Source organism: Lynx rufus, unplaced genomic scaffold, assembly GCF_022079265.1.
Source record: "Lynx rufus isolate CCGP_SWC_20201006 ecotype Redwood Valley unplaced genomic scaffold, mLynRuf1.p SCAF_6, whole genome shotgun sequence".
Taxonomy (NCBI): domain Eukaryota; kingdom Metazoa; phylum Chordata; class Mammalia; order Carnivora; family Felidae; genus Lynx; species Lynx rufus.
The window spans coordinates 41,405,882-41,430,219 of record NW_025814878.1 but is presented as its reverse complement, the minus strand read 5'-3'; the positions used below and the strand labels follow the sequence as shown (position 1 = coordinate 41,430,219).

The 24,338-nt window shown below is 41.1% G+C and overlaps 2 protein-coding genes across 3 annotated transcripts in view; one reads left to right on the top strand and one right to left on the bottom strand.

The window, feature by feature from the left end:
• Window positions 1–294: 294 nt before the first annotated feature.
• The window catches only part of NT5DC1 (5'-nucleotidase domain containing 1), a 139,454-nt gene continuing 115,410 nt past the window's right edge, over window positions 295–24,338 (top strand). Inside the window, exons 1-6 of one of the 2 annotated variants that reach the window (XM_047102426.1) lie at window positions 295–440; window positions 5,645–5,736; window positions 7,154–7,225; window positions 8,357–8,463; window positions 13,500–13,579; window positions 15,233–15,314. In XM_047102426.1, coding sequence (XP_046958382.1) covers window positions 348–440; window positions 5,645–5,736; window positions 7,154–7,225; window positions 8,357–8,463; window positions 13,500–13,579; window positions 15,233–15,314 — 526 coding nt within the window. In that variant the 5' untranslated portion in view covers window positions 295–347. Of the gene's footprint in view, window positions 441–5,644; window positions 5,737–7,153; window positions 7,226–8,356; window positions 8,464–13,499; window positions 13,580–15,229; window positions 15,315–24,338 lie in introns of both variants that reach the window. The other variant, XM_047102425.1, reaches the window with a different exon arrangement.
• COL10A1 (collagen type X alpha 1 chain) lies at window positions 16,209–23,854 on the bottom strand. The gene is made up of 2 exons (XM_047102424.1): window positions 23,701–23,854; window positions 16,209–19,317 (listed from the first exon to the last, which is right to left on the bottom strand). Exons 1-2 carry the CDS (start codon window positions 23,852–23,854, stop codon window positions 17,447–17,449), a joined length of 2,025 nt encoding a protein of 674 aa, XP_046958380.1. The 3' UTR covers window positions 16,209–17,446.

The window sequence follows — 24,338 nt, the reverse complement described above, 5'->3', positions numbered from 1 at the left end:
CGCCTTTGGGGCTGCGGGGCGGGGGAAGGACGTCGGTAGGGCGCGGGGAGCCGGCCGGCCGCCGTCTGCGGGACGCAGGGCGCCGAAGCGGCGGGGAAGGCGCCGGCAGGCGGGCCGCGCGAGGGGCGGGGAGAAGCGTGGCCGGGGGCGGCGCTCGCGGGCGCGGGAAGCGCTGGAGGCAGACGCGCTGCGTCCTGAGGGTGGCCGCAGCCCCGCCCCGCCGTGCCCCGTCCCGCCCCTGCCGGGCCCCGTCCTGTCCCGTCCCGCAGCGTCCCGCAGCGTCCCGTCCGCGGTCTCCTCGCACCCTCCCGGCACCTGAGGCGCTCGCCGGTGCTTCCAGCGCAGCCATGGCTCAGCATTTCTCCCTGGCCGCCTGCGACGTGGTCGGCTTCGACCTGGACCACACTCTGTGTCGCTACAACCTGCCCGAGAGCGCGGTGGTGAGTGGCGCAGGCTGCCCGGGGCGCACGGCGTGCACCTCCATGGCGGCCGGGGCTGGAGTTTCTTCCCGGCTCCCGCGGCGACCGCTGCCAGGGGCCCTGCAGCCGCCGCGCCTCTGCGCAGAATTCGGCCTCCCACGGCGAGGCTGGGCGGAAATGTGCATCCCCGGGCCCCTCTCGAGCCGTCGGCACCGGCTTATGGAGCTCAGCTTTTAGCCAACTTTGAGAGAGCGGTGGGAAGGAAAGGGGCAGAGGGGCAATCTGTGCAAAATCGGGATGAGGAAGCGGTTCCTGGGACGGAAGGCAGGGCGGGGCCAGGGGAACTGGGGATGTCTTTTGCAGAACCCTGGCCTTGGAACTTCCTTGCAAGTCATTCTGGGCACCAGCCGCGCTACGATGCAGCCACCTGGGCTTCTATTTTCCTTGTGTGCAGTTTTCTTTTAGCGTGTCCACGCGACCACCTGTCAGTTTTTAAACACTGCAGTCAGGGAGAGATTGTGTGGTGTTTTGAAGAAGCACTAGCCGAAAAGTCATTAGAATCTTAGCCCAAATTTTGTCTTCTACCAAGAGACGAAAATAAACATTTATTGCGCACTTCCTACGTGCTGCATGCTCTCTGAATAAGTTCTAATCCTAGCAACCGTCTACTAAGTTTGCGTCCTCCCAGAACTTTGGGAAAAAGGGGGAGTGGAGTATTTATGATACCACACCCTAAGGGGAATTGTCCTTCCTCCCCCATTACTTTGGTTTCACAAGGAAACTAATTGTAAAAAAAAAAAAAAAAAAAAAAAAAAAAAAAATCACAGGAATTTTTTAGTCAAAGATTCTTTTGAAGAAAGTTAAACCACTGTCATGTTAGAACCCGTTTTGTGCATATGTGAGTATAAAAATCTCAGAATGCAAGACCCTGCAGTAAAAGGATTCTTTTTTACAAACCTCGAATATAAGTGAGGCTTAAAGATCGGAAGTATCCTAATAGTGTGTTACGGATCCTGTTTAGTTCAGAAATCTTTTATGAAATACCAGCAGTGTGCTGAGCCCCTTAATAGAGTTGGATGCTGAGATGGACACGGGCCTGCGGGTGGCGTTGTAACGGGGGAGGATGCCGAAGAGTTCAGCTCAGCCCCCTGTGGTGAGGGCAGTATTGCACCTTGCTGCAGACTGCCTGCCCCTAGTGTCTGGAGACCCTCCCTCCACACCAGCCCATCTTCCAATCTTCCACAAAACCGTTAATTTCTCATAGCACTTACACATGGCTTACAATTTCCTGTGAACCTGTCAGAATCTTCCCCTAGAGTCTAGAGCCATGACTCCTTGACATCAGTATCTCTGATAGTTTCTTGTGTGTTCTGTGTGCCGAGGTGAGTGCTTGGCACATACGGGGTTCAATAAGTAATTGAGGAATAACTGAATAAAAACATAGGTATTTTAATAAGTGAAGATGGCACAGCCATTATTCTAATATGCATTCAGTTTAAATGAACTGGTTAGATCCTTACAAGAACTGTGTGAGGTATTTGCTTTGTCACAGTCGCTGTTTAGAGATGAGGATAGCAAGGCACAAAAAGAATAAGCAGCTTATCCAGAGTCACCTTGCTAATTGGCTTCTGTTCCCACCACCATGCTTTATGTGAGCCAGAAAGCCCAGAGGAGAGGTCTGGAGTGACACTTGATGCTTGAGCTGGGTTCCAACACAAGAGTTAAAGCTGGCAGGTGAGGAAGCAGAGGGGGGCACTTCAGACAGAGGGAATCTAGCCAGGGCAAGGACCCAGAGATGAGAAACAATTCAGGGAACTGCTGGGTGTCACGCGGCAGGTGGGGAGTTGCAGAAGATGTTGGAGAAGTCGGTGGTGATTGCGTCATAGAACACTGAGTGCCTCTCCCATCAGTATCATAGGCGTTTAATAAATGCAAAATGTGCAGATGTTGGACTGGATGTGTTACCTCACCTGGGGGCTCAGGAAAGGCATCCTAGAAATGATGACCCCTGTGCTCTCCTGGGGTTGCAGACTCAGAAGGGTAAGGGGCCAAGCAGTTAACCCCCATTTGTGAGTGGGAGCAGGGCCTGGGATAGCCAGGAGAGTGTGTTTGCCTTCTGAAGGCACAGCCACACTTGACTCTTGCCAAGTTCCATGAGGAAGTAGGGGCCGAGTCTCCTTTTTAAAATTTTTATTTATTTTATTTTTTTAAACGTTTATTTATTTTTGAGAGACAAGGAGATGTAGAGCGTGAGCAAGGGAGGGGCAGAGAGAGAGGCAGACACAGAATCTGAAGCAGGCTCCAGGCTCTGAGCTGTCAGCACAGAGCCTAACGCGGGGCTTGAACTCACAGACTGCAAGATCATGACCCGAGCCGAAGTCGGAAGCTTAACCGATGGAGCCACCTAGGTGTCCCAGGGCTGAGCCTCTTAAAAGAACTAATTCTTTTTAAGACCAGTTAGGAATCTGAACTTCTATGAGAAGTCTCTCAACTTTTAAATGTTAGTTTGTTTTCAAACACATCAGGATTATGGGGTTGCCACATTTAGTGAAGAAAAATACAGCACCAGTTAAATTTGAATTTCAAATAACAAAACCATTTTTTCTTATATGTGTGTTCTGCATGGGATGTGCTTATACTAAAAAAATTCATTGTTTATCTGAAAATCAAATTTAGCTAGGCATTTCATGTTTTATCTGGCAACCTTAAGTGGGAACCAAACATAATTTGTAGTCTGCATACAACTCACAATTTGCAGCTGCTGTTCAGTGTGCATTATTAGGCACGTGAGACACTGGGAGAGGAAGAGGGCTGGTCATGGAGGCCCTGTGCCATGAAGGCATCTGGGGTAACTCAGTATAAGAAAGAGATCCAAGAGCTCGGGCCTTGGGACTAGGATGGGTTTCAAAGGCACAGACTCCCTTATTTTCCTCAGCACCATTATTCTCTGGTTCTCCCCACACATTGACCTCATTCTCTCCTATCGCAGAAACTTCTCCGCGAGGTGAGGAGCATAGCTGTGGATGCCCCTAACGGCAGCCCTGCTGGAAAAGGCCCCTTTCTCTCAGGAAGGTGTCAAGTCTCAGTGGCATCATATGCCCATATCTTTATCAGTATTGTCAAGGGGTGAGAATTTCCTGTTGTCCGAGACTGAGTAAAGTGCCTTGACTCGAGGCGGCAGGTTTAATGGTATGTAGTAAGCATTGGTAGCTTGGAACTGGCTGTGGTGAGAATATTGATATGTGGAAATGGGCAAAGGTACTTATCAGAACTTTTTTTTTTAAACCAGCATATATATGACTGATAATAGCAAATATTTCAGTTGAATTTACTTGTATGTAAGGCACTGCTCTAAAGCACTTTACATCTGTTAATCCCACAGCACTGGTTCCCTGCAGTCAGGATCATGATGTGTATTTTTTATTATCCATAGTACTTTGTACCTCAGAGTGACTCAGTCCATTTTTGATTGATTTTTTTTTTAATGATTCAATGAAAATCCGTATAATGCATAAAGCCAATGATTTTCAGTCATCTCTGGACTTCAGGAATCCTGTATGGCCTCACCTGGACCCCACCCTATCCTGGAGGCCTGAAATTTCCAGGTGGTTTTAGGAGCCATCACTGGTTCTGAATCACTGCCAGGATTGAGAAGTGCTGATATGTAGTGTTGACATAATGTAAGCCTGTTAACAACTGACCTGGATCAGGGTCACATTGCATTGCATGGGAGTGCATGTATAGTAATTTTAATTAGCTTTAGAATAGAGAACAGCTCTATTTGACAGGGAGCTTTTTTTTTTTTAATGTTTATTTATTTTTGACAGAGAGACAGAGACAGAGACAGAGCATGAGCGGGGGAGGGGCAGAGAGAGGGAGACACAGAATCCAAAGCCCGAAGCAGGCTCCAGGCTCCGAGCTGTCAGCACAGAGCCTGATGCGGGGCTCGAACTCACGAACCTTGAGATCATGACCTGAGCCCAAGTCAGACACTCAACCGACTGAGCCACCCGGGCGCCCCTGACAGGGAGCTTTTGATTTCTCTGCACTCGTTCCCTGATGCTCACACCCAACTCCCAAATCCAGATGTGTGTGGGTCTCTGGGTTTCTGGATTTGGTGTGCTCCCCTCCCTCTGGATTCACCCAGCTAACTGCTACATCTTGCAGGGGTCAGTGTAAACATCATCACCTCAGGGAGGCCTTCTCCCATTCCTTTTACTGTGTCTCTGCTCTCTTCCTGCTTGTGCTGTCTCATGCTGCCAAAACCTGTCACGGGTTAACATATGGGAAAAAGGTCGAGTTGCTCAAGAATCTTTTCACACACTGCTCAGTCAGACCCCAGACCAGCATTCTGCCTCAGGTCTGAGGGCATCTGATGCTGACTTAAGAACCCTCATGGAAGGAGAATGGGGTAGGGCCAGTGTGGACCTTCATCCACCTTCTGCCTCCTCTTTGTTTGGTATACACAGTTCTTTAAAAATGAAGCCAACTCTTTAGAAAAAAATAAGACACATTACCCCAACACTTGGGATTTTGTTGTTGTCGAGAAATCGGAAGATCTATCAACCATCGGCAGAGCATTTATCTTTGTACTTGTTTCCTGAAGCTTTCTTTGTCCTTTTCCTTCAGTTTCCTTAAGCAAAGAAATAAGAGGTATTTCCTGTATCTGATGGAAGCTCCTTGATTCCTCCTTCAGATCATCTGCCTTGTCTCCATGTGTGTTTTCCCTTTGAGACTCCCCTGTGACAGTGACAAAACTAAAACAATTTAGTGACAATTTCGATGTCCTTTATTCGGGGAAATAATCTATGAATTAGGGAAACCCAGTAAGCACTTTCCCATAAGCACTTTCCACTAAGAATGGGCTAAGGATAGATATAATGATAGAGTGGTCTATATGTTTAAAATGAGTTTACAAAGCTTTCAAGTCTTAATGATCTCCAACCCATTAGAATTCAGGAGTAAGATAATAGTCATCCTCAGTTATGTAATTGTATATTGATGGTGTAATTCTGCAGTGGAAAAAGACACAACAGCTACCTGGGGCTTTCAGGGGTGGATAAATTGCTTGTACACGGGGATTAAACTGCCGAACTTCACAATTAGAGATATTTCTCTCCCATCTGCCCCATGAATGACTCCAGTAGGTTTTCAAGTCTGTGAAATTCAGAATGAATAGTGAATTTTATATTTAATTTCTCTTTATTCCTTCCCCTTATTTATAGCTCATTTATAATAGCTTTGCTCAGTTCCTGGTCAAGGAGAAAGGGTATGACAAAGAATTACTAACTGTGACTCCAGAGGATTGGGATTTCTGGTAAGTTCTTTTTTTTAAGGGCTGCCCATTCCCTCTGTTTCTTAAATGTTGCTGATAAAATTTTAATGCTTCTTCTGTGGAGACAGAAAGTGAAATGTGAAACTGAGTCAAAAGACAAAATGCTTTCTCTATTAAAAGTTTTATGTTTCATTAATTAAAATCTTTTCTACTTTAAATTTAGACTTGTTTAATTAAATATGTAAATAGGCTAAAAGCTTCTTGACTAATTTGGATGTTTCTGTATGGCTTAAGTTTGTCATAAGTTTCAGAGGTTATTAAGAACTATCTTTAAAATTTACATCTTAAAAAAGAAAGTTTGCTTTATTTCCCTTCAAATACTGAACTGTAGAAGAGGAAGAATCATGTTTTGAATAAATGTCTGAACTGGGACATTTGGTTTTCTGCAATTTGGGTAAACGTTCCTGTCTCTAAGACTCTTACTGCTTACTCTTAGGGTTCTCTAATTGCCAAGGCTTATTTTGTCTCTCTTCCTTATCTAAACAACAAAATAAAAATCTAACACTTTAAAATTGCTCAGTTGAAAATTAATAATAAATCTAAAACACATGAAAAACACATACAAAAGTAATTCTAGAGCAATGATGTTCATCTGTTATATATTTCTGCAGTGTTTGGTTAGTCCTTTTTGATGTATCCCTTTTGTAAAAAGAAGAAACACAAATATTTCACTGTATAAAACCGCTGACTCTGGAAATTTTACTGTGGACCAAAGTCAGTAATGCTTCTAAAGTACCCTGTCATTTTTTGTTTAATTCTCTTGGTATTTGGTGGCATTATACTTCCTTGCTTTATTATTCATAAAATGAATCTGTACCCACCTCTCTCCCCAAATCCCACAAGTCTTTTGCAGTGAGGAACCTGAAACTTAGTATTTGACTTTCTTTTAGTGGTTTTCAATAGTATGCCCTGCCCAGAGGGCAAGGTTTTAAAACCTGACCTAAATCGAGGCAATTTCTAAAGAATATAGGAGAAACTCTGGCTAAGAGCTTATCTGGCAGAATTTAAATGTGTGTGTGTGTGTGTGTGTGTGTGTGTGTGTGTGTGTGTGTGTGTTTTATTTAATGAAAAATACTTGCACATTTTAACAGAGACATGAAATAATGTTCCTTTTTTTGTTCTAATTTTTGAATTCCTCTTTTTTTAAAGCTTAAGGATTTTACAAACTAAACATGCTGTCTCTCATTTTCCCACATGGCAGTTTTCCTTACATACTTGCTCTGTGGATGCTATTAAATTTTAGAATTCTTGGATATTCTTGGTCTTTTTAACCAATATATCATTCACCTGCATGGGAGAATCCCTTTTAGCATTGTGACTTTTTGGAAGTATAGATTATTATTTCTTGGGGTTAGCCGAATCTATGAATTGATCAGTAATCAAATTTTTCTATTTTTAGTTGCAAGGGCTTGGCACTGGATCTGGAAGATGGGAACTTCATTAAATTGGCAGATAATGGCACCGTGCTCAGGTAATAAAATTTAGTTGTGAAATCTAAACTTTTTCTCCAGGACACTTTGTTATTATATAGCATTTGATTGTTAAGTACGGGTTAAATAAGATTATTATTTTTATCATTCAGATGACAGATCATGTGCTTCTGTTTCTTCGTATGAATTGTTTTAACTATTTAAGTACAGATCGAGAAGCATTGGACTTAAAGGTCTAGTTCTTTTAAATTCGGCTCACTAGAAATATTTGCAGGAAATTCAGGAGAGTTTTAATAACTTGCTTCATCTCATTGATCACCTCTACTGCAAAAGAGCCTGGAGATTATGTTGTTTTAGATGAGTGCACAGTTGCCTGGAATAAAGTGAGATTTCTTTTTACTAAGAAGAGAATGAATGTTGGGTAGGAGTTGGTGGTCTATGCACACTTCTCCTTCCTTCTCCATTTATCCAAATTTGTCCCCCTCGTACAAGACTCCTGTTGTATTTTAGCTCCTTCTGGAAGTTTTTCTAGCCTACTCCAACCCTCATCAGTCTCTCTCACACTCAGTACTAATTCCCTTTCCTTCCCTCCTCTCAGGGTGCACTGGGCACTTGGAGTATTTGGGGGGAGTGGGACAAGCAGATGAGAAGCTGCCGCTGCCACTGCTCTGAGCCTTACAGAGCGGGCCAGGGTGTGGGCATCCGCTTTTCCCCCAGCACCCATAGTAGAGGCAAGCCAACGTGGCCACAGCTATGCGATTTATTATTTCTGTTGACGTGATCAGAGTCGAAGGAAAGGACGCTCAGCACAGGTTACCCCTGGCACATACTCTCCCTTTTGATACATCATTCTTTTTGCACGCTACGAACTCATACTCTCCCCTGGACCTCACGCTAAGTGCAGATAACTACAACAGGTGTGGCCCCCCTTCTGATTATTTTGTTATTCATTTGCATGTTTCTTGCCTTGGGCAACTAGAGCTGAAGTGTAGTATGTATGTATACATACTCAATGCAGCTTTGACCAGGACCTTAAACTCAACTATCAGATTCTTAACAGTGTACTTAGCTCTCTTCAATCATAGTTAAAAGAATGTAAAGCATTGTATAGTTTTGGTTCTGTCTTTCATTGTTGTATTTGTCTGTCTGCCCCTCCCATCTCCCCAAACCAGAGCAAGCCATGGCACAAAGATGATGGCTCCAGAGGCACTGGCAGAGGAGTATGGTGGGAAGGAGTGGAAATACTTCATGTCTGACACGGGAATGGCTTGCCGATCAGGTATGGCTCATGGGGTGGGGGGGAGGCGGGCAGCACCACCATTACGTCTCCTTTTGTTTTGGATGTTGAACCTGGGGCATGAGGGCATGAAGCGTGCCATTCTTGCCTCCTGTCGGCCAGTTTACACCACGGGGCAGCCGTGGTGTGATAGGAATACGATGCTTTCCTTGTGTCTGATACCTGTTTGGGAATTGGTTCTGCTTCATTTAGGGTTTCATTGATTGCTCCTTTTACTTGTACTTGTTCTGGAGTGAAAAGACTAGCACCTAGGAATAATACATTCCTCAGTCTTCTCTATTTTTTTTTTAGTTTATTACATGCTCAGTCCTTTTATTTCTCCATTACACATTTCTTCTCGTATTCATACTACCCACCTCTCTTGTTTGCTTGTTCTCTTGTTTTCTTGAATTCTCTTCTTTACTCTCAGTTCTAGTATCTTCTTCCTTTGTCTTTTCTTTTCCCTTATTTTAAATGATTTCATATATTTTCATATCTTTCTTCCCATTGTCTTTAAAGAACACGAATGGATTTCTCAAAACTTATTTGTAGACGTTGATATGCATAAATTAACAAGTAATGCTTAAGACATTATTATAAACAAATACACCTTGTTATGTTATAGTTGTTAGTTTTTCACTTGTTCTAAATGTGCCATTTTCTTTCACACTACACTTTTGAAATGCACCTGTTCTTCAGAAAATGTAGTAACCGGGTCAGGGGTGGGGGACACCTGACTGCCTCAGTTGGTAGAGCATACGACTCTTGATCTTGGGGTTGTAAGTTTCAGCTCATGTTGGGTGTAGAGATTACTTAAAATAAAATCTTAAAAAAAACCAAGGAAATGTAGTAAGAATATAGTTGGAGTTATTCCTTGTTATAATTAGGTTTGCTTTGTAACATTCTCTGTCTTTTGAGAGTTTGTTTTGCTTTTGTACTGAGATCAAAGTGTCAGGAAATGAGTACTCCTGATAAAGTAAATCGGTAGGAAAACGTATTTCACATTGGGGATCAATACACAGTGCTTTCACACATCTCAAGTCCAAATGGCTAGTGGGAGTGAAATGGGTGTCTATGTTGCCCTTTACTCCGCTGAGGATAGAGAACTGCTGTTGTCTTTCCAGACATAGTTGTGGATAGCTGCCCTCCTCCCAGAAAGGCCAGGCACAGAGCTAAGTGTTTCATTCTGCCATCCATTCATTAAAGGAGTAAAGTATTTCTCAGCCAAGAAAAGAGCATTCACCCAGTAGGACCAACAGTCTGCCCACTCCTCTGGCTGCTAGTGGGCGCCACCTCCTGGAATCAGCAGCTTCCCTCTGGTGCTCACTATAGCCAGGAGTGCTCTGAGGATGACCTTGGAATTTATCTCCTCTTAACTGAGTTGGTTAAGGAGGTGTTTCCCCTTCCTGTGCTCAGTGGTCAGGTGGTGGTGACACAAGACAAAGGCCTTTGTTTCTGCCACGTTGTAAGGGAAAGCTTTGCCTTTAAAAAGTAATACAACTTTTTTTAATTTTTTAATTTATTTTTATTTATTTATTTTTTTAATACAACTTTTTTTTAATGTAGAGATCTATAAAAGAAGAAAAAACTGGCCTATGATTCCACAACCCAGTTAAATTTTGTTTACGTTAAAAAAAATACTGTGAGCAAATGGTTAGAAAATTTAATTATAGAAAAGAGTAAAATGAAGAGTAATTATCTCCAACCCCTGGCCCCAGAATCCCCTTTCCTTGAACTTATTTCTCAAAAATACCAAAAGGAATCATACATTTTCTGTACTGTGCTCTTTTTAATTGACATCTTGGAGATCCTGTCACATTAGCACACAGAGGTATACTTTAGTCTGTTAAATGCTGCTGTGCTCTGCCATCCAGTGCTGTCCATCAGTCCGTCCATAGTGCATACTGACTTTGTGTCTAGTGTCTGGCCATTACAAACAAGCCTGCAGTGATGTTTTCATATATGTATATTTTTCACTTCTGTGCAAATGCATTCAGGGTACACTCCTAGAAGTACAGTTGCTCTAAAGACATGTAGGTTTAAAATTTGATCAGTATTGCCAAATAAAACCTTTATTTTCACGAACACCAGTTGGTTTAGCTGTTTCCATCTACTTTGAGCGTACTCATCCCCAGTGTTAAGTAGCGCATTGTCAAGTGCATTCCCTACCGGTATGTTTAGGGAATTTAAAGCATTGATGGCTAGAGACATTTTACTGACCATTTACTTGATAATCACTTTTCAGGTTCTTGCACTGGCAGGAGTATGGTTTTCCTTACCCGCCGATTTCCAGAGAGCAAGTCCTTTTGGTCTTGTTTCCCTCTAAACTGGTGGATTATGCAGAAACAACTTGGTATAGCAGAAACCACAGGGAGCGTGGAGGCGGGTGGTCCTGGATCATATTGACTCTGTTCCTTGCTGGGTCAAGTGATCTGGCAAATTACTAAGCCACTCTTGGCATCACTTTGTTCATATTTAAGTGAAGATGATATCACTCACCTGCAGGAGAAGTGAGCTAACATAAATTGTTCTCTTGCCCTCAGTCATTTGTGTGCCTCTGTTCTGTTATCAGTAAGAATATGTGGTTTGTAAAGTACATAGTTGTTGGCACTGGGTTCTTGGGGAGCAGTTTCTCCTAAAATTAGGAGAGAGAGAGAGTCAAAGCTTTCATGTGGTAGTCTTGGAGTTTTGTTGTGGGAAGAGGCATTGAGAGGAGCCTGGTCCAGTTCACAGGTCAAGACTGAACAAGCCTCGGTGTGTCCACAGAGTGGTCATCCAGCCCAGGTTTGATAGCTGAGTGAGTCAGCCCCTTGCCTTGTGGAAGGGAGTTTCATTATCCCCCTGCGTTATTTGCTTAGACCCCAACCAAGACTCATGATCAGTGTTTCAGTTCTTTAACTGAACTTCATCTGTTAATGGCCATAAAGGGAGTGAAAGGGGAGGGGAAAGCAAGGGCACATATCTGGTGACGAGGACACCTGCTGCTCCCACTGTGCCCAGAGCAACTGGCCACTCTGGTGTCATAGGCCAAGAGAATAAATACAGCACAGGTTAATGTACCTTGGAAAGCTGTTCCCACTGTCTTAGGTCTTGGGAACCCTGGAGTATTATGTGGCCTTACAGCACAGCAAAGTGTGAGCAGAAATGTACATGTTATATTATCTCCCTCTTCCTCCAGATCCTGGTTCCTCACACTGACAAAGCCAGTCTAGCCTTTCTTAGGAATTAAAAATAGTCTAATAAAATGAAAAAATGAAAAATAGCCAATAATTTTAGCTGCAAAAGAGTAAAAAACAAACTGTTTTTAACTGAGGGAAAGGATACACAAATCCACACAGCCATTTTGTGAATTAACAGAAGGAGAACTTTGAGTTTGTTTCGTTTATGTTCTTAATAATTTGATATGAGGAAGTAAAAAGCATTAAATTGCAGTTAAAGGGATAGACATCTGGCCCCTGCAGAGGGTTTTTTCCTGTTAATTTACCCATGACACTCCTTCATTCCAGAAGTCCATTCCACTATTAGATCATTCATTCGTTCGCTTAACAAACATATTGAGGGCCTACAATATGCTGGGTATTGTGTTTAGTGGACACTAAAGAGCAAGACAGCCGTGTTCCAGAACCTCATACATTACAAATGGGAGAAAGGGAGGACTCGAAATCAGGCACTTATAATAGTGCATTCAATGTTACGACCATTTGAAAAGTACTTTCTTACATTAAACTAAAATCTGGCTTCACCTTTGGTTGTTTGATTCCTCTTTGTGCAAGGGTTATGACATTGGGACCCCGCATCCTGCCCAAAGCAAAGTGGTTGGTCTCAGTCCTGGTAAACAGGAGTGAGATGTTAGAGGCGATGAGATGGAAGGAAGGAGCAATGGGGGCTGTGTTCCACTGGGACTTCTGAGAAGCACTGAGAATACCTCCCGGAGTTGTCAATCCAAGGGACAGAAGTCTTCACTGTCTCCTAAACTTGAGGCTCATCCACTGGTGCCTGGAGCTTGCCACGTGAGCACATGGACTCCACAGGCTTTTGGGGAAAGTGAATGACACAGGTGTGCTTAGGTGGGATGATGTCATTTAGCACGGCCATGGCTGGGATCAGACTTGAGCCAAAGGGATGTGACATGGGTCATCAGGTGTCTGCCCAGGGATGGCAGATTCGAAAGTGACATCTGTACCAAGGAAGGGCTCAAGTTTGATTCTGTCCTAGGGCCAAATAGGATAAATTAAATTCCTCTCTTCCATGAGATCCTGGAGTGCCTGTCCTGTGCTCCTGAGATTTCCAAGATTAGTATACTGTGTCCTGATATGATGTGCTATTTTTTTTTTTATTCCTCTCAGTGCATTGGTTATTCTCACATTGCATTGAAGGTGGACCAGCCAGCACAGATATGGAAAGGCACTGTTGTATTGATTACTTCATGGTACTCCAATGTTAGACTGATTGTTTTGGAATTCAGTGACATTGATAACATAAATTGTGGCTTTTTCATAATCCATTTTATATTTGGGGTAAATCTATTTAATTTTTACATAAAAGCATTTTTTTCACGAAATCCTTAAATTATGGATACCATATTTTAACTTTCTTGCAGCTTAATTCTTCTTTAAAAGACAACAATAGGGGCTCCCTGGGTGGCTTAGGCTGTTCAGCATCTGGCTTTTGATTTTGTCTCAGGTCATGATCTCACGGTTCATGTCATGATATCAAGCCTGCATTGAGCTTTATACTGACAGTATGGAGCCTGTTTGAGATTCTCTCTTTCCCTCTCTCTCTGCCCCTTCCCCGCTTGCCTGCATGTATACACATGTGCTCACTCTCTCGCTCTTTCTCTCAAAAAAAAAAAAAAAAAAAAAAAAGACGTTAAAAAAAAAAAGAAGACAATGGTAGCCTGTAATGGAGCCATTCTGAATTGAAACAGAGGTCCCTTTAAGTGACTAACCCAAAATCTAGTGTCTCTGTAGCCAGGTTTCTGTGTGTCACATAAATGAGGCAATAATTTATTCCCAGTTTAAATTTTTGTTCTTTTTTAGGAAAATATTATTTTTACGATAACTACTTTGACCTGCCAGGAGCTCTTCTGTGTGCCAGAGTTGTGGACTCTTTAACAAAGGTGAGCAGGGCCTCATTTTTTAGAAATTATGGTATGTATTTAGTCATAAATCAGAGGACTTAATTATATATGTCTTTTGAGTTGAGATTTTACTCAGTTTCCTCTCTGTAGTTGTAGAAGTGACTGAGGAAGAAAAACAAAATTTGGTCGAGTATTTTGGGAAAATTAAGTAGCAGTGACTATTTTTTTTCTCAAGGATAATAAACCTATTCGCCAGCAGGGGGTGCAAAAGTCTAAAAAGAAAACACCTCATAGGTGGAAAAATATTTTCTTGGTTTCATTAGCAGAATAAAAAAAAAAAAGTAAGTAAATTCCACCTGTTCTTAAGCATTCTAAATAATATGAAATTAAAAAATGAGATGGAGTTTTTAAATTCATCATTTTGAGCAGTTTGATGCATGCAGACTTTATACTGTTTATGAAGATTGAATAGATGTCTGGTTCCAAGAAGTTACACTTAGTTAGTGCTTAAGACCTGTGAACAGAAACCAGTTTTATGTCAGAATTACTTTTCTTTTTTGCATATGTTGTCTTTTAAAATCATAAAGATCATGTTCATAATTGAACATGGATAATGGTTTATTTTTGAACCAGAATTAGTCATGTTTTTGTGAAAGTTTCTGTTGAGCAATAATTTTAGTATGTTGGTAGAAGTTATTTGCGTGAGCTGGAGTCAGTTTTTTATTCATAGTAACTTCAAGCAAATTTATCAGTCCTCAAATATTTCAGAGCTTATATAATTAGATACAAATACCTAGTAGTTTGTCTTTGTTTAGATAGAAGGACACCAGTTAATGTTTCCAAGAAAGCAAGGGGTTGTAGGGTTATGTGTTTTAATATAATGTTACTTCCTGGTTTAAAGAAATCTGAATAAAAATGGTGTACATTTTGGGTTTTGAACCTCCTTTATCTCTCCTGTAGAGACTTGCTGCTCTTTTATATAGAAATCAGGTAAATGTGCATTGAATTCTAAAGTAACCAGCTTTTAGGGCTTTAGGAGTTGAAGTTTCTTAGCCCCATTGATGCCCCACTACATGAAGAGGCACATTCTGATATCTCAAAAGCTGTAACACCATAAATTTACTCATGTGTTTAAAATACATAATTTTTAGACATTACATTGAGTGGAAATTTCTATTTTATTTGGGCTATATGAGCTATATTAATATTTAGTTATATGTATATATATTGTATATATATATATATATACATAACAGTGATTTTCATGGAAGATTTCTTTTTTTTAAATCATTCGGAAGAATGAGTTTATACATCTATTACCTTTTCTAAAATATGAGTCCCAATTTTATTTTTTATTTTTAAAAAACTGTTTTTAATGTTTTATTTTTGAGGGAGAGACAGAGTATGAGCAAGGGAGGGGCAGAGAGAGAGGGAGACGAATCTGAAGCAGGCTCCAGGCTCTGAGCCGTCAGCACAGAGCCCAACGCAGGGCTCGAACTCACAGACCATGAGATCATGACCTGGGCTGAAGTTGGATGCTCAACCAACTGAGCCACCCAGGCGCCCCATAAAATATGAGTCCCAGTTTTAGATTACAGTAATATTGTAATGGTTTGGCAAGTGTTTTCTACTGGGCTTGAAAACAGAATTATTACGTATGTTAACATTTGGAATTTTTTTTTTTTTTAGCAGAACAATGGTCAAAAAACATTTGATTTTTGGAAGGATATAGTTGCTGGTATACAACACAATTATAAAATGTCAGCTTTTAAGGGTGAGTAATGTGAAGAGAGATTTTCTAATAGATGTTTATTAAATGCTATGTCTTATGAATCACTTAGAAGTTACCTATTTTGTTATGTGTCTCAGGATTTACGTTCATCTTAAATTTTGCTATGTAGTTGGTACTGTTTACATTTTAAGAGGTTCTGTAATTCATGTCTGGTTCATGGCCATAATTGCCAGTATTCTGAGCTATGCTGTCTCTTACATGCCTGCCTAAAGGGTTGTTCTGTGGGCTCCCTAGAATTGAAGTTCACACTTCACTATTTCCCAGCCTGGGAATGCAGATTACTCACGCCTATAACCATTGGTGTCGTGGTTATAGACTGGTAGGGGAAGTGAGAATTCTATTCTCATTGCTTAAAACAGGATTGGCTGACTCAGAATGGGGCAGAGACATCGCCAAGCTGCAGCTAAGGTTTCACAGCTGTATCCGCAGGTCTGCTTGAGTTACACAGAGGATATTTCTAAGGAATAAAGAGATGGGTTTATCATATGTTACCTCGTTGACTCCAACCAGACTGTCCTGATTCAACCAGTGGGCTGACTGATAGATGCTCAAGAGCAATGTTTCTCAGCTTAGAGAAATGTTGTCTTTTGATTGACATAAACTAGCCTGCCTTCTTTTTAATGTAATTTAAGCCATCAAAATGTAATATCAGCTCTTAAAAGCTGATATTAACGTAATCCTAAATATTATGACTAAAATCTGACATGATGGCAGCAAATAGTAACTGCAGAATATTTTTTTAAATTACATATTTCTCTGCCACCTGCTTTGTCCTTCCCTGAAGAAAATCACTGTTTTGGAGTAATCATCTCACTTTTCCATGCCCAGTCACCTGCCCTTCACCCTGGCTGGTAGGTCCCATGGGGTCCTGTGGGGGCCTTTTCACAGTCCACACTGAGTGCTGGGGGAGGGGGGTGTGGGAATGCCCATCCCCAGTAGAGGGGAGTATCCGTGACAACTGTAAAAGTCACCCACATACCACTACTGTTTTACTTTTATTAACTTTGTAAAATGAAAAGCCTTCAAAGAATGGTTGAGAATACCAGATTGCTGCTGTCGAATAAATTAACATAAAAATCTGTTGATGTTATTTTATTGCATTGTAAATAAGGAGTAGGTAAAACATTTCATGCTTTAACAAGTGAGGCACAGCTTAAAAGTTTTAAATAGCAATGTAAAAATACAGTACAGAGCATAAATAAATAACGTCTTTTCATTTCTAGTCAGACTGTGAAACGCTTGACGTTAGTTATACTTTCACTAGAATAGGAGGCTCAGGGTACATATGGTAATGGTCTGTAAACCCACAATATCATATTATGTAAGATTCAAGATGGAATTAAAGAAATCAAATTAATCACACTTGTATTAAGTAAATAAAATAGGTTAGACACCCATTTCCAAGTTACGAAGGATATATAGGAAGCTTTCCTGCAGTCACAGAAAAGTTTGCAAAGGTTCATGGCTAAAGCACCTTGCATTTCAGATTAATTTTAACATAATCTTTTGGTTTTATTAGAGCTGTAAGAAGTCTATATGCACCTGTATGTTTGAATAGATCTTGATGAAGGGGCCATATAAGCCTTCGAGTAATGCACCATCAGAAAGATCTCAGGGTATACAGTGTCTTTGAAATTTGAATATTCAAGTATTTGAGTTCTATAAAGATATGATACCTCCTGATTGTTTCCTAGAAGTTCTCCTGTTAATTGTTAGAAACAGGCTTCTTTTTAAAAACAAATGCTGAATTTCTGAAATCAAATTTAACGTAATTTAGTGTCCCATTTCAGGGTTTCATTGCGATCATTTTATTTTTTTAGCCTAGTAGGACTTTCATGGTGAAATTTTTAAATACTGAAGGAGTTCACAGAAAACTTTAAAGAGTCTTAAGGCTGCTGACTAGAAATTCAAGAGAGTCTTCGCATATAATTTACCATTGCTGCTCGCTTTGTCAGGGGGACAGTTTATTGGTCTGAAAGCTCAAATCTGTATTTTGGAAAATTAAAATTAGTCACATTTTTTTTTTGCCTACCTCCATATGCATTTTGTGGGGCGCAGTGGAGTTGGAGAATGCCTTTTCAAGCAGATTTACGTTAGCTTGGTTGGGAATATGCTCACATTGGTGCCACCAAGAACCCTGAGAAGGAGGAGTGGACATACTCAGAGGAGTACAGCCCATTTGACCCAGCATTGGGCAGCTGGAGCCACACCTGGTCATTTTCTGTGAGATCGAGTATGGCACTCCCAGAAGCCTGATCCAGGTAGCCTTTGGTGTATTCATCATAGGTGTACATGACAGGGGTGCCGTTCTTATACAGGCCCACCCAAACATGGTTCCCTTTCACATGCACGTGGTAGGAGAAATAGTATGTTCCTGGGATCCTACAGGTAAAGATTCCAGTACTTGAGTCATAATGCTGTTGCCTGTTATACAGAATCTTGTCAAATGGGATGGGAATACCTATAGCTGGGTAAGCTTTGGAGAGAATAACAGTGAACGCAGACACAGGCATCCCCGTTACTCCCTGGTTGGCACTAACAAGAGGCCTTTGGCCTGCCTTTATAAAGCCCTCGGACGGGGCTGCCTGGCCTGGGGGGCCTGGAGGGCCTGGGGGACCGGGGAGGCCAGGCTCTCCAGTGTGGCCTCTCGGACCTGGAGGCCCTGGTGGCCCAGTGGGACCATTAAGCCCCTTAGTTGCAATGCCAGCTGGGCCAGGAGGACCTGGAGTTCCTGGATCCCCTTTAGATCCAGGGAATCCTGGAATGCCTGGTGGCCCAATGGGGCCTCTGGTACCTGGTATTCCAGGGGCACCTCTTGGACCAGCCTCACCATTGTGTCCAGGTACTCCCTTAGCTCCTGCTGGGCCCACAGGACCTGGGAGACCAGGAGGTCCTTTAACTCCAGGGTCACCTTTTGGGCCTGGGAGCCCTGGATTTCCCTTAAGACCACTGGTGCCTGGTTCTCCCGGGTACCCTGGTTTTCCATCTAACCCAGAGGAACCCCTTTCTCCCTTAGCCCCAGGGTGTCCTGCAGGCCCAGCCGGTCCTGTCTCACCTTTAGGGCCTGGAATTCCTTGGTTGCCTGGGATGCCTTTTGGTCCTTGGGGTCCCATGTTTCCGGGGGGTCCAGTCAGACCTGGTTCCCCAGGATGGCCTGCTGGGCCTTGTTCCCCTTTGGCACCTGGACTCCCTGGAAGGCCAATAGGTCCTCTTTGTCCCTTCAGGCCTGGTAACCCTGGTTTCCCAAAGCCAGGAGCCCCGGGGACCCCAGCTATTCCTGGGGCCCCAGGGTGACCTTTTGTCCCAGGAATCCCTGGCTGGCCTGGGGCTCCAGGGGCTCCTGGCTTTCCAATGCCTTCTGGTCCTCGCTCCCCAGGAGGACCTTGGGGGCCTGGCGGGCCAGCTGGTCCTCTCTCTCCTGGAAAGCCCCGCTCACCTTTGATGCCTGCCTGCCCTGGAAGCCCATTTTCACCTCTTTTTCCTACTCCAGGAGAGCCAGGTGGTCCCATGGGACCCTGAGGGCCTGGAAGGCCCCTCTCACCTGGGCGTCCAGGAGTACCATATCCTGTTTCCCCTTTCTGTCCATGCACACCAGGGACTCCTGGTGTGCCCTTTTCTCCAGGAAAGCCTCTGGGTCCTGGGGCTCCTGGAGGTCCTTGTTGTCCGGGTTTTCCTGGAACAGTAATTCCAGCTGGGCCGGGGATTCCAGGTGGCCCCGGTGGGCCCCGTGGGCCCGGTAAACCAGGTGGTCCAATATCTCCTTTGGGTCCATATAGTCCTTTCTCCCCGGGTTTTCCTGGGAGTCCTGGCAAACCTGGCTTTCCAGTGGTGGATGGTCCTGGTGGTCCTGGTAATCCAGGCTCTCCTTGGGGTCCAGGACTTCCGTAGCCTGGTTTTCCTGGTGGTCCAGATGGACCTGGGTGCCCTCGAGGTCCCACAGGGCCTGGGGGACCAGGGATACCTTGCTCTCCTCTTACTGATACACCTGAAAGACATGTCCGATACACAGACCCAGAGAGAGGGATAATTAGTAATGTTAAGGGATCATTGCTTCTTGAAATATAAATCAGGACAGGACATGACAGTGTCCGTCAGTCCATTTTGGCAGACTAAGCTCAAATGGTTTCAGATAACACATTCTACATTGTTTTTAAAAACACTGCCAGAGGGCACAGTTTCATAAAACCATGGCTACCATATTGTTTCATTAGATCCTAATTATCCATAAAAATAAACTGGGATTGAAGAATTCATCTAGAATAAGAGTATAGGGGGGACTGGGGCACCTGAGTGGCTCAGTCGGTTAAGCGTCGAACTCTTGGTTTTGGCTCAGGTCATTATCTCACAGCTCCTGAGTTTGAGCCCTGCATCAGGCTCTGCACTGACAGTGTGGAGACTGCTTGGGATTCTCTATCTCTCTCTCTCTCTCTCTCTCTCTCTCTCTCTCTCTCTCTGCCCTTCCCTTGCTTGTGGTCTCTTTCTCTTCTCTCAAAATAAATAATAATAAAAAGAGTACAGGGGAGATATTTACCTTGCCCCCATCTGTTTGGAGAAAATCATCTACCTCAAAAGGAAAGGGGAAAGTATTTAACAGAAAAGGAATGAAGAGACAAATGCAGAAATAATGGGAAAATATTTAAGAACTCTAACAATTGTCTTTCACAAAAGCTAGCCTATATGACATCAGTGAGAAGTGCTATTGATTTCTAGTTTATATCTGCCATGGCTCTGCTGAACACAGTTTAGATTTAGTTTGAATTTTTTCAATTTCAGTACATACTGTGAGCTCCTACATTCTCCTTTAATTGACTTAAAATCGAAACAAAGAATTAGAGAATTAGATCTAATGGGCAAAGTATATAAAATAGTATTAAAATATTTATCTAAAGTTTTTTTTTGACTAATGCAAATAGATATTGTTGATTTCATAAAGCTGTGGGTTCATTTGAACTAAATACTTCTATTGATATTATGGATTAAATTCAAAAATCACTTATTCACTGCTTGCGATGTGAAAAGTGCCCCTGGGCCACAAGTGTGGGGGAAGCACACCACACATCTTATAAGAGTCCTCAAGGGAGCAAAACACGTGTCAATGTGATAAGTGCTTAAAGAGGTGTCCAAGGTTTTGGTTTTAGTCATTCAAAGATGGGATTAAACAGAGCATTACTGCCATTAGGATATATAATTAGAGAACTATTACCATGTCAAAGAATCTTTAGGCAACAATCATCATAAACATCTATAAGATACTCTTTCTCAGAGAAATTCTTTAATAGCAAAAATGGTAATAAAATGACATGTGATTTAAGTGTCTACTTGCAGAGTTTATATTAAAATCACTTTCTGTTTAGTAAATTTTCAGGAACATAGATGAAATGCCTTCATATACTATTTAGATTCTTACACATTGGAAAATGGTTCATAGTAATGGTAGATTTAGCAAATGGCATAATCGTTGAATGGTTTGGTCAAAACCCTGAAAATGACATTTGGCTGTGACTTTTGAGCCATACCTTTTTTGTACAAAAATGATTATTTAATTTACTTAAACTTTGTCTAAGTCTTTAATGGCTTTAGAAATCAAAATGAAAACTAAATTGGAATTAATATTAAGTGAATTGAAATAAATTGTAAATTGCCTTTGAACACATATGCCTATGGGTATAGTTCCCATTAACTGTTAATTGTTGGTACATTATTATATTTTTAAAAATCTTTCATATTAATTAACTGGCATGTAAGAAGTAGTTAACCAATAATAGTTGCCTATTCTCCTGGGTAGAGAGATTCCTGATATCTGAAAAACATTTAGTGACAAATGAAATGTAAAATACAGAGCAGAATCATTAAAATAGATGTGCTAAAAGAAAATTATTTTAGAGTTGGATATTTTGTACTAATTAGAGTTATGTTTTGTTTTGCAAATTTTTAAATGTATAGAACTTTATTCACCCCTGGATTTTCAGAAAATGACATCAGGAAGAAGATTATGAGAAAAATTAATTTATGGAAAAGATCTCCATGTAATCATACATATCTTATTGATAGATTGACTTTTTAGTGGACATATATGATATGTCTATAAGTGTAAAGGGTGTGATACATTGCAAGTAGAATAGATGAATAAGTAGAAAACAAAATAGTACATTTTTTTTCAAATACAAGCTATGTTAGATGGGGTTTGCTTTAGAATCTTATTCTGAATCTCCTAAAGATCAGTATCCATACTAAAAATAATGGTCTTGGTCTGGTCAGAAATCTGTTTAATGTTAAAATAGGGAGGAAAAACAGTCTTACTGAAAATGACTGTATAGAGCATCTTTTGAAACTGGAAGTTCCAAGACAGGGTGATCTCAGTCACTTGGAATGTTGCCCTTATTAATAAGTCCTCCACCTCTTCATGCAAGAAAGAATGTGAGTTCTGTTGTGTCTTTGGGGGATAGCCCCTGTTTGTTGCTTGCCAACCGAAAAAAATTAAAGATTAGGGTGATACCATCCTCAAGGAGAAATGATTACCCAGCAGAAAAGTTTCTGAAATGCCACAAGCCAAAATAGTGGTTGATTATGTCGGAATGTGGCATCCACCTGGCCACCAGCTCTGCAGTCCTTTGCAGCGTAATTTAGTGTGTTTGGCTGAGCTGTCTTTGAGCCTGTGTTGAACAGATGAGCCCAGGAATTAAATAGGCACTCTTTGTGTTTCTGTTATCAGTTTAATGTTATAATTGTATAAATTGTGGGCTTTTGTCTTTCTTTCAGTGCATTAGTGCCTGCCAGTGAATGATAAGGTATTTGAGTTTCCACCTCAAATTATTATCAAGTAGAGACCTTAGTGGAGTTAACAATTAAAATGCAGCTTCTAAACTTTTCATTTGTTAGTAAGATACATATTTTCATTTATTCTGCAGAAATAGCCAAGTACATGTGATGCTTGAGTCTTTTTAACTCAAGACTGTTTCATATGATCTTAGCTAACTATAAAAAGTGTGAATTAATGATCATAACAGTGTACCCAGTGATGTTTGTCCTAGCATTTCACATTGCTGTTCGTTGCTTCAAGTAAAGTAGCAGGTTTCCTTATCTTTTATTCTTTCTTTCTGTAACTTTTCTCGTTCTCATATATTATTGTATTCTGAGACGTTCAGAAGTTTTTGTTATGCACCTGTGCCTTTGTTTTTAAACATTGAGCTCCCTTTCATGAATTGCTTTAAATTTTGTTTTTCTCAAGAAGAGATTCCTATAAGTTTAACTTGCTCAAAATGGTTGTCTCCAAAAGCATAATTTGTAAAGTTTATGGCAAATACCCTTAGCATTATTCGCAAGGTAAAATATATAACTATAATGAAAAAATACTAAGGAAAGGAAATTTGAGTCCTGCAATCAGTTCAGATTGTTCAGTTTAATTCAGTAGATTTTTACAGCCAGTTTGTGCCAGATGCTATTAAAATGGAATTAGCAAATCTGAAACCTAATAATTGCCTTTCTTGAGGATCTGTTAGCAGTGTACATACATTTTCTCAGTTCTCTTCATAGTAACTGAGAAAGCTGAACAGTTGGGAAATGGATTCAAGAACAAAGTTAAATCGTGTCTAAGGCTACCCCACCCGTACCACCACAAGTGAGGAGGAGGAGTACCCGTAGTGCTGCTAATACTTGAGCACTTGACAGGTATTCACTCACTTAAGCTTCATGACAGCCCTTGGAGATAGCTGCTGCTTCTTTTACAAATGAAGAAACTAAGGCACAGAGGGGACAAGTAACTTACCTGAGGTCCCATAGTTAGTACAAGGCAGTTCATAAGTCTGAGTACTTAACTGCTAAACCATACAGAAATTTATAAAGAACTGTGAAAGTTGCTGCTTCATTTGTCTGTTAAGTTTCTTGGGAAGGCATTAGATTTTATTTGATAATTAAGACTGAGTTTTGTATATATTTGTGGACTAGCTGAATCGGTTGTAAAAGTAAATAATGGTCAACTGTTTAGATGGATAAACCTGCTACTCTTTGTACAATTGGCAATTATTTTCAGTTAAAACATTTTAAACTTGATTTTTATTGGATTCATATTTCTAGATTATGGGTAATTGCGCAAAAGCATCATTTGAGGGAAAAACTTTGCACACATAAAAGTTCTTACTATTCTTTGGGTACATCTTTCTACTATACTCATTATACAAAGGATTTTAATGTTCTTGAATAGACCTGCTTTTTCCACAAATTATTTTGTTCTAATATTTCGGACAGGTTCGGGAGTTTAAAGGTAATTGAACACCAAATAGAGTTAAAAGCATTTTGTTTAAGAGATCATTAAGATTGTAGAAAGCAACAACCAATATGTTTATACAGCAAAATACACAGTTTTGTTTACCTTTACTCTTTATGGCATAGGGAATGAAGAACTGTGTCTTAGTGTTGGGTAGTGGGCCTTTTATGCCTGTAGGTGTTTGGTATCGCTCAGCATAAAATCCTCCATGAACCAGGTTCAGGGACAGTAGCAGCAAAAGGGCTGTTTGTGGCAGCATGTTCTCAGATGGATTCTGAAAAAACAGAAAAGAATAGTGTCTTGTTATTGACCTGTTTTATCTGTCTGATGTTGGACAGATGAATTCTTTATTCTAAAAGGTAGTTAGCTACCTTTTTTTTTTTTTTACTTTATCCTGTTTTTAATGTATTCCATAAATCAGAATTATAAGTTTTTAGTTACATGAATATATGGCTTAGTTGTTACTGGAAACCACATTCAAGTAATCAAGCAAAACTGAAGTGATTTTTTAAAAAAAGAAACACAGAAACCATAATTGGATGCATATATTAATAATTCAGTATCTTTAACATAGATTGAAACATCCACTAGTTCCAAAATACACTGAATAGGACATGATTTTACCAATATGATTTTATTAAGACTGTCTTTTATGTAGACTGATACGAATTAAACTTTCCAAGTACACTTTAGTGGAAAGTCATTTTTTTTAAATGACAAAAACCAAATAGTCAATTTATTGA